This window comes from Nomascus leucogenys, chromosome 4 (genome assembly GCF_006542625.1).
Source record: "Nomascus leucogenys isolate Asia chromosome 4, Asia_NLE_v1, whole genome shotgun sequence".
In the NCBI taxonomy this organism is placed as follows: domain Eukaryota; kingdom Metazoa; phylum Chordata; class Mammalia; order Primates; family Hylobatidae; genus Nomascus; species Nomascus leucogenys.
The window spans coordinates 92449688-92459747 of NC_044384.1; the positions used below are offsets into that span (position 1 = coordinate 92449688).

The following is a 10060-nucleotide window of genomic DNA, read 5'->3' on the forward strand; positions in this document are numbered from 1 at the left end:
GAATTTTCTATGTAGATAATCATATTAGCTATGAATCAGAATAGTTTTATTATCCCTTTGAAATCTATATGCTGAACCCTAGCCCCCACCTTATCAAACTGACTTCCAGTACCATGTTAACGGTGGTGAGAGTGGACATTCCTGTCCTCTTCCTGATTCTCAGGGGAAGGCATTCATTATTTCATCACTAAATATGATGTTACCATAGGGTTTTCGTGGATGCCATTAATCAGGTAAAAGAAGTTTATTTCTATTTCTAACATGTTGTGAATGAGTGCTGTGTTTTGTTAAATTTTTTTTCTTCTGCACCTATTGATATCATCATATAGTTTTTCATCCTTAGTCTCTTTGTCAGAGGTGTGTGAACCAGAGTGACTCCATCTTTAATAAGAGCTGGATAAAATGAGGCTGAGACCTAGTGGGCTGCATTCCCAGATGGTCAGGCATTCTAAGTCACAGAGTGAGACAAGAGGTCGGCACAAGATACAAGTCATAAAAACCTTGCTGATAAAACAGGTTGCCGTAAAGAAGCCGGCTAAAATCCACCAAAACCAAGATGGTGACGAGAGTGACCTCTGGTCGTCCTCACTGCTACACTCCCACCAGTGCCATGACAGTTTGCAGATGCCATGGCAATGTCAGGAAGTTATCTTATGTGGCCTAAAAAGGGGAGGCATGAGTAATCCACCCCTCATTTAGCATATCATCAAGAAATAACCATAAAGGAGAAGCCCTCTGGACTTCTCTGCCTATGGAATAGCCATTCTTCTTCTTCTTTTTTTTGAAACAAGGTCCAGGCTGGAGTGCGGTGGCACTATCCCTGCTCACTGCAACCTCCACCTCCTGGGTTCTAGTGATTCTCACGCTTCAGCCTCCAGAGTAGCTGGGATTACAGGCATGCGCCACCACACTCAGCTATAGAGTAGTCATTTTTTATTTCTTTACTTTTCTTTTTTTCACTTTAACAAATTTACTTTAATTCCAAAAGAAATTAATCTAGAGTGGTCAGTAATATACAACATACTTTTATGTTTCTTTTATAGGTATCTATCTAATACAAGTTTATTTGTATATGTGCAATATATAATAACTCTATCTTAGACATGAGTCCTAACAGGATGAAAATATTTTCTTGCAACTATTACTTTATGCCTATGAAGGGTCTGAACTTGTAATGTCCCTGTCTCAAACCCAAGTTAATGACAGTGCCTTGTCAAAATTTTTCATAAATTATTAATGAACTAATTTCATTTAAAAAATGGTTTCAGCAAATATGACAATAGAAAATCCTGTTATTTATTTGTCCATTCATAATATGAGAAAAAAAGAGATGATACATTCCTCCATAGAACAAGTGGGTTTAGAGAACAGTTCTGATAGTATTTCACATGGTAAGCTATCAAAAGGTCTAATAAGCAGCCTCCTTGCTCAGGGGGAGAAAACGGTTTCAATGTGTTTCTCTTCCGAATTGCTTAGTAACTCTAAGTGATTTTCAAATTGGGGGTCAGATTACTGGCACTGAGATAATCAAATTGAGATCTATCTTGAAGGGGTACCTTATAGACATTAAGGACATCTCTAACCCTGAACATCTGGTGGAGTGTGGAGTTAGGGACTACAAGACCCAAGTCATTAGCTAAATGTGCCACGAGATTGAACTTTAGATGACCATCTTCCAGGGAGATGTCTTGCCAATTACTAGGAAGAGATGGGCCAAAAACTTTTTCAACATAAGTTTCCAAATGACTATGGGGATCTTCAGGTGGCGTGTACGTTCAGCTCTGTAAGGGTGGATACACTGCAATAGGTTCTTTTTGCACCTTTTCTACCATCTCAGCAACCACAAGCTCTTTCTCTTTTCTGAGTTGAGACCAAAATTCTCTATGTGGTGCCCCTAAGACTGTCCACATGAAGGCTCTTCTGGTAATGACAGAGATTGCGCTGCCATCTTCGATGAGATCCGTGGGCCTGAGACGATCCCTTTACTTTCTTAACAAACGTGCTTTCACTTTACTCTATGGACTCACCTCAAATTCTTTTTTGCGTGAGATGCAAGAACTCTCTCTCGGAGTCTGAATTGGGAGCCCTTTCCGGTAACATGTTCATGTGGTGACTTGTCTAAATTTTCAAATGCTTAACCGACCTTGCATTCCTGAGAGAAGCCTCACTTGGCTGCAGTGTATTCCCCTTGGTGTAGTGGCTCCATTATGTCTTCTGATGCTTGGCTGAGGGTTTTTGTATCTATGCTTATAATGAACATTGACCTGTAGTTTTCTTCTTGGAATGTTTTTGTCTATTTTGGTATCAGAGAGTGCCCCTTCCTCTTCCGTTTCTGAGAAAAGAGTGTGTAAAATTTGTACTATTTCTTCCTGAAATACTTTGTATAATTCACCAGGGAAACCATCCAGACTTGGAGTTTTTTTGTTTGTTTTCTATTTTTTTGAAGTTTTTTTTTTAAACTATGATTTCCATTTTTTTTAAATAGATGTAAGATTACTCAGATTATCTGTTTCTTCTTGAGAGAGTTCGGTGGTTCATGTCTTTCAAGGAGTTGACCCATTTCATCCCAGTTGTCAGATTTACATGTGGGCAGAGATGTTTGTAGAGTTCCCTTGCTATTCTTCTAATGTCTGTGGAGCCTGAAGTGATATCCCTCTTCCAACCCTAACCTCGGTCATGTGTGTGCTCTTCTTTCTTGTCTGTCTTGCTAGAGGCTTATCTTTTTTGATCTTTATTTATTGATCTTTATTGATCTTTTCGAAGATCCAGATTTTGGTTTAATTTTCTTTTTTTTTTTAGATGGAATTTCACTCTGTTGCCCAGGCTGGAGTGTGGTGGTACGATCTCAGTTCTCTGCAACCTCTGTCTCCCGGGTTCAAGCTATTCTCCTGCCTCAGCCTCCCAAGTAGCTTGGATAACAATCGTGGGCCACCACATCAGGCTAATTTTTGTATTTTTAGTAGAGACAGTGTTTTGCCATGTTGGCCAGGCTGGTGTCAAACTCCTGACCTCAACTGATCCACCCACCTCAGCCTCCCAAAGTGCTGGGATTATAGGCGTGAATCACCGCGCCCAGCTGGTTGAATTAATTTTCTCCATTGTTTTTGCTATTTTCTATTGCGTTGATTTCTAATTTTATATGCATACATACACACGTATCCATAAATTTATATTTTTTTCCTGCTTGCTTTCAGATTATTTGTTCCCTGAAGGTTATGTAGAATTAACCAATGAAACCACCTGGACTTGAAGGGTTTTTTTGTGTGGGAAGGCTTTTAACTACAAATTCTGTTTCTTGATAGAGATATTCAGGCTCCCTCTTCCTTCTTGAGTTTGGTGGTTCATGTCTTTCAGACAATTTCCTCTTAGTTTCCAAATGTATGTGGTGTGCAGTATTCCTGCATTATCCTTTTAATGTCTGTGGGACCTGAAGTGATATCCCTTTTCTCATTCCTGATATTGGTAATTTGCGTCTTCTTTATTTTTCATCTTGCCAGTCTTGCTAAAATTTAAAAAATATGTCGATCTTTTCAAAGAACCAGCTTGACTATATTCTTTGTTTATATCTTTTTAATGGTTGTTCTAGAGTATGAGTATATTGCTTACTTTTGCACTGTGTGCTTAGAATCAATATTTCACTAATTTAGGTGGAATCCAGGAATCTTCCCATAACAGAGGCCACTTGTCTCATAAATGACAAATACTCATATTGAAAACCCCACCAGAGAATGGTGTGATTTTTGTTTACAACATCAAACACATTTTGAAGAGAATAACTCATTAGATTTACATATGTTTACCTAAAACTCTGAGGATAGGAAACTTTTTCTCTCAGAAGAGGCTCCGTGGTCCCAAGACAGCTGGTGAGCCCATTGTTTTAAATATTTAGCTGGTATTTTATCTCTTCATGTCCTCATTCATGGCCCTTGGTGTCTCCATGTGTCTCTGACTGCGGGTGCTGGCTCTTGCCCACGGTGGCTACTTCCCTTGTGTGCTTGTGGTTTTCTGCTGTGAGCTCATGTTTGCCTTGGCTGTAGGTGGGGAGCTCGGGGCCTTGGCTGAGGACACAGACTTTGTCTGAAGTTCTGCTGCACTTCCTTCCACCGGGCTGCTCTGGGTCCTATCAATTCAGGGCCACTTTAAGTGACTTGCTCAGCTTGTGATTTTCTGGACCACAAAACTGATGCCAATGTGTGCCTCCCACCTGGATAAGGGTGGGCCTGAAGTTGTCACTTCTCAAGGGAAATGTTTTTATCACCCATCTCAGAGTCAGCAGGACGTATTTCTCTGCTGTCTCCTTCTGGCAGTGGCTGGGTTGCCTTCTAGCCGCCCCCGTCAGAGGGCACAGTCCCTTCCGGGGTCTCTGCTTTGGACAGCAGCTCTGAGCTCCAACCACCCACTGCGCAGAACAAAGACTTGTCTTCTGCATTGCACCCTCCCACGTAGCTCTTAAAACCAAAGCCTCTGAGTGCGTGTGCATGCTGCGCTCCACTCTCACAATTCAGGACTCAGCAAAAGCAGTGAATGAGGCAAATTCCGTGCAACACGGTGGATGAATCTCGCCAACATAGTCTGGGGCCAAAGGAGCCAGCCATGAGAGGACATGGCCTACGATGGCATTTTATGAAGTCCAGTAACAGGCAAAACTGGTGTCTGATGGGAAAATTCAAGCTCATGGTTACTCTAGGTGTGGAGTGGGTAGCAATCAGAAATGGGTGCTTCTTGGGTGCCGGAATGTTCTATTTCTTGTTCTGAGGGCCAGTTCTAGGAGGATGTTCAGCTTCTGTGGAAATGTATTGAGTTCTACATGGATACCTTGTCCACTTTTCTATAGTTTTATTTTAATACAATGTGGCAACAGCAGCAAGGGACCCTCTTCCCTGAGGGGCACCTCTATTCCGCAGCTGTCACCCCACCTGACTCTTCACTCTGAAATGTGACAGAGCATATTTCTGCTGTAAACTGTGCTGCTCCCTCCTCCAGGTGGTGAAGCCTATGTGTCCCCTCTTTCCCTTTTTGCTCTGACTGCTAGGGAGCTCACATTAAAGGCTGGGCTCTCTGGTTGTCATTTTCCTGGATCTGGATGCCATGATATCGATGTCTCTTCTACCCTTTCTGACCTTTTTTGGGTGGTTTTATTCCTGGGGAACTTTCACTCTAACATAATCCACACTTTTTGAGTGAGCCAGCCGGCATCCAAGAAAATCAGGGTAGCATCAGGCCTTGGGGACAAAGTGACATTGGTTGAGATTCTGGCTCTGTGGCTTTCACTTCTGTAACTGGGATAGAGGATGCAAAGCATTGAACTCAGAGCCTGGCAACACGACACAGACTCCGTGAGTATCAGTGCGATGATTATAATGAATCATAATGCATCCATGGACACACTGGAAGCACCAAATTAAACCTGAATGGAGTGGTCAGCAGGGAGAGCTCCTGGCCAAGGATGGCCAGGCAGAAAGACGAGAGGCTGGTCCCCAGGGCCACCGAGTCACCGATGGCCTGGGGCTCAGGGGCTGAGGCAGAGACAGTCAGGAAGGACTGGCAAGGCAGCCATGCTGGGGCCTCAGGAAAAGGCGCCACTGACTGGCCAAGGTCCTCCCTGGGGCCTGCCCTGCACTGCCTCTGCCTCAACATTTGCTGTCAGAGTCATGGTGAGACGGGGCCTGGGATAGGAGGTATCTTCCTGGTGATGTCCCTGAGTGTGGCTCCCGAAAGGAGAGCAGTCTCTGGCCAAATGTTCCATTGTGGTTATGAGCAGCATTTGCAGTCAGACAGAGAGGTTAGAACCACACCTGTGCCACCTGCGTCTGGGGCCATGCCCAGGCGTGTGCCGGCTCTGCACCTCAGTCACGGCTGCTATGGGAGGCAAGAAAAAAGACACCCACCTTGTGGGTCCTTGGAGGACTGGATAGGCTGGCTCCACCCAGGACCTGAGCTACAGGGGAGGATTCTGATTCCCTGTCAGCTGCGAGCACCTGGGATGCAAGAGGAGCTCAGTAAACACACATTCAGTGACAGGCCGGGAATGGGCTGACTATACAGGCAGATTTCACTTAGACAAGAGCTGTAGGGAAAGAGACACAGTGGTAGGCGGTGCTTGTTATTTTGAGGTGTGTTCTTTCAGGACCTAGTTTATTCAGAGTTTTTGGCATGAAGGGATGTCACCCGGGCGTGGTGGCTCACGCCTATAATCCCAGCACTTTTGGAGAGCAAGGCGGGTGGATCACTTGAGTTCAGGAGTTCGAGACCAACCTGGCCAACATAGTGAAACCCCATCTCTACTAAAAATACAAAAATTAGCTGGATGTGGTGGCAGAAACCTGTAATCCCAGCTACTTGGGAGGCTGAAGCAGGAGAATCAATTGAACCTGGGAGATGGAGTTTGCAGTGAGCCGAGATCACACCACTGCACTCCAGCCTGGGCAACAGAGTGAGACTCCATCTCAAACAAATAAAAAATAAAATGAAAGGATGTTGAATTTTATCAAAAGCCTTTTCTGCATGTATTGAGATGATCATGTGGCTTTTGTCTTTAGTTCTGTTTATGTAATGAATCACATTTATTCATTTGTGTAGGTTGAACCAACCTTGCATCCTAAGGGTAAGGCCTACTTGATTGTGTTGGATAAGCTTTTTGATGTGCTGCTGGATTCATAAATCATTCTATCATAAAGACACATGCACACATATGTTTATTACAGCCCTATTCACAATAGTAAAAACAAGGAATCAACCGAAATGCCCATCAATTGTAGACTGGATAAAGAAAATGTGGTACATACACACCATGGAATACTATGCAGCCATAACAAAGAATGAGATCATGTCATTGGCGGGAACATGGATGGAGCTGGAGGCTATTATCCTTAGCAAACTAACTCAGAAACAGAAAACCAAATACTGGACATTCTCACTTACAAGTGGGGGCAGAATGATGAGAGCACATGGACACACAGAGGGGAGTAACACACTGGGGCCTATCGGAGGGTGGACGGCGGGGAGAGGGAGAGGATCAGGAAAAACAACTAATGGGTACTTGGTTTATTACCTGGGTGATGAAATAATCTGTACAACAAACCCCCATGACACGAGTTTACCTGTGTAACAAATCTACACATGCTCCCTGAACCTCAAATAAAAGTGTGTTTTTTTTTTTAAAGCCACAGTGAGAGCAAGCCTCGTGGGTGGGAAATGTGTTTATTTAAAGGGTCTCAGGTCCTGCTGAACCTTAACTGAGAGAGAAGCCGCGAGAGTGGCCACCTCCTGGGGAGGAAGGTTTGGAGCCTTTTGGGGTTGGGGGCAGATCTCCACTGCCTCCCCGACCTGCAGCTGCTCTAGAGAAGGAAGACAGGAGGAGGCTTGGACAGGGACGGCCCTGTCGCAGCAGGACCTGGCAAGGGGCTTGTCAGAGGAGATTGCAGGGCTCCGGGAACTGGGAAGGTGTTGGGCACCAGGAGAGAGGAAGAGAGTTCTCATGAAGAATGACTGGAAAGGGAATCAGGACAGGCCAAGAACCTGGAGTCATCACCTTCCACAAAATTCAGGGGACACAACTCCTGGAGCTGTGGGACAGCCAGAACTGAAATGCAGTGCTCGTCACTTCTTGGGTAGCATGGATATGCTGGACTCACCTGAGGCCCAAAGTCAGAGACTCAGATTTTGCACTAGCAGCAAATGGGGACACAGCAGCTGGCCTGGGAACAGCAGGGCTTGCAGCAGCTGGACTGGCAGCAGGATGACCTACAGCCTGAGGATGAGCAGCAGGACTTACAGCAGCTGGACTGGCAGCAGTCACAAGAGCCACAGCCCCCTTTAGAGCCCCCACAAGAGCTAAAACCCCCCTTGGAGCCCCACAGAGCCACAGCCCCCTTGGAGCCCCACAGAGCCACAGCCCCCCTTGGAGCCCCCACAGGAGCCACAGCCCCCCTTGGAGCCCCCACAAGAGCCATAGCCCCCCTTGGAGCCCCCACAGGAGCCACAGCCCCCCTTGGAGCCCCCACAGGAGCCACAGCCCCCATTGGAGACCCCACAGGAGCCATAGCTGGAGCAGGAACAGACTGGCACACAGCAGCATATAGGCTTGCAGCAGCAGACGGGCATACAGTAGCTGGAGCCACAGCCCCCACAGCCAGAGCCACAGCCCCCACAGCCGGAGCCACAGCCTCCAGAGCAGCCACAGCCTCCACAGCCGGGGCCACAGCCCCCACAGCCAGAGCCACAGCCCCCACAGCCCCAGAGCCAGAGCCACAGCCCCCACAGCCCCAGAGCCAGAGTCACAGCCCCCACAGCCAGAGCCACAGCCCCCACAGCCGGAGCCACAGCCTCCAGAGCAGCCACAGCAGCCCATGGTTCTGGTGGGTTGAGGGTGGAGCAGGTAGAGGAGCAGGTGAGAGGGAGATGCAGGTGTGGAGCTTCCTGAGCCTGGGCCCTTTATATCCCTGCCCAGGATCAGGTGTGATGCTGGACACAGTCTTTTCCTGGTTCCTGTTTGTGCCATTTCCTTAGGGAAACTGTGTTTGTTTGCTTAATCTTAAAATAACCTCAGTGGTGTATATACAGTTTTGCACTTTTTCTTTAGTTCATGATTTTCCTCACATGTCCTCTGAAAAATGACAAGGCCCCTGTCCTTCTGTGTCAGTAAGGGCAACGGGAGCAGGGACTTGGCTTTGATACTGCACTCATCTTTGCTACCAGTGTTCATTTCCTGGGGCTGCCATAACAAATGGCCCCCAAGTGCAGCCTTAAAGCGGACATTGATGCCTCACAGTTCAGGCAGACAGAAGTTCAAGATCAAGTTCTCCGTGGGCCACACGCTCTCTGAAGGTTCCAGGGGAGGATTCTTTCTGCATCTTCCAGCTTCTGGTGGTGGCCAGACATTCTTGGCTTGTGGCTGCATCCCCCATCTCTGCCTCCATCCTCAAGTGGGCTTCTCCACTGAGTGTCTGTGTCTCACCTCCTCCCCTCCTTTCTCTGACAGGGACACCAGACATTGGATCAGGGCCCACCCTACTCCAGTACAACCTCATCTTAACTTGATTATATCTGCAAAGACCCAGTGTCCAAATAAGATAATATTCAGAGTTTCCAGGTGGACAGGAATGAGGGGGTCCTATTCAACCCACTCCTATGCTGATGCTGATGCTGACTGATGCTGCCTTGACTCCGAAAGTCTCAGGGAAAGTTTACAGAAGGCACAGGGAGACCACGCATGGAGACACCCTAGGGCAGGTGACCCCATCCTGGGCCATCACCCGTGGGCAGAACAGGATGAAACCCAGGATCCCATAAGACCCAGGATCAGAAAAGGACTCAGGAACAGAATAGGACTCAGGATCAGGGCAGGCTCAGGACAGGACTCAGAAACAGGGCAGGACCCAGGATCAAGACAGGACTCAGGATCAAAACAGGACTCAGGATCAGAACAGGACTCAGCATCAGGTCAGGTCTCAGGATCAGGCGGGACCCAGGTTCAAGACAGCACTTTGAATCAGAATAGGACTCAGGATCAGGGCAGGATCAGGACAGGACTCAGGATCGGGGCAGGTCTCAGGATCAGGACAGGACCCAGGATCAGGACAGGACCCAGGATCAGGACAGGACTCAGGATCAGGGCAGGACCCAGGATCAGGACAGGACTCAGGATCAGGACAGGACTCAGGATCAGGACAGGTCTCAGGATACCTGAGATCCTGCTGTCTTGGCTGGAAAGTGGGGGCCTGAGTGCACACCCAGGAATCGTGACCCTGCAGAGTCATTTCCCTGGAGCTGGATGACTCCAGGCTCGGTGGTTTAGGGCTTAGAGATGCTGTCAGCCAGCACCCTGTGAGGCACCGAGGGCATACTCCAATGAACCGGCAGAGTTGGAGAAACAAAGGAAACACAGTGTGGCAGCTCAGGAGCCCCCCACCTTTGGGCTTCGCTGACAGAGGAGGACACAGGGATGGAAACTCTGAGAAAGCCACAGCTGTGGGAGGGTCCCAGTGTCCCACCCCGCCCACAGACCACGGGGCCTGTGGCTTGTATGCCCAGTCAGGTGACGACGCCATTCAGAAACCTG

At 47.4% G+C, this 10060-nt stretch overlaps 1 protein-coding gene and 1 pseudogene across 1 annotated transcript; one reads left to right on the forward strand and one right to left on the reverse strand.

Moving 5' to 3' along the window:
* Window positions 1-1472: 1472 nt before the first annotated feature.
* Window positions 1473-5820, reverse strand: LOC100590617 (annotated as a pseudogene).
* Window positions 5821-7615: 1795 nt separating this feature from the next.
* Window positions 7616-8508, forward strand: LOC115834662 (arginine/serine-rich protein 1-like). Its single transcript, XM_030810053.1, is given in 3 exon segments — window positions 7616-7794; window positions 7940-8231; window positions 8269-8508. Coding segments are annotated over 3 exon segments (711 nt in total).
* Window positions 8509-10060: the final 1552 nt, after the last annotated feature.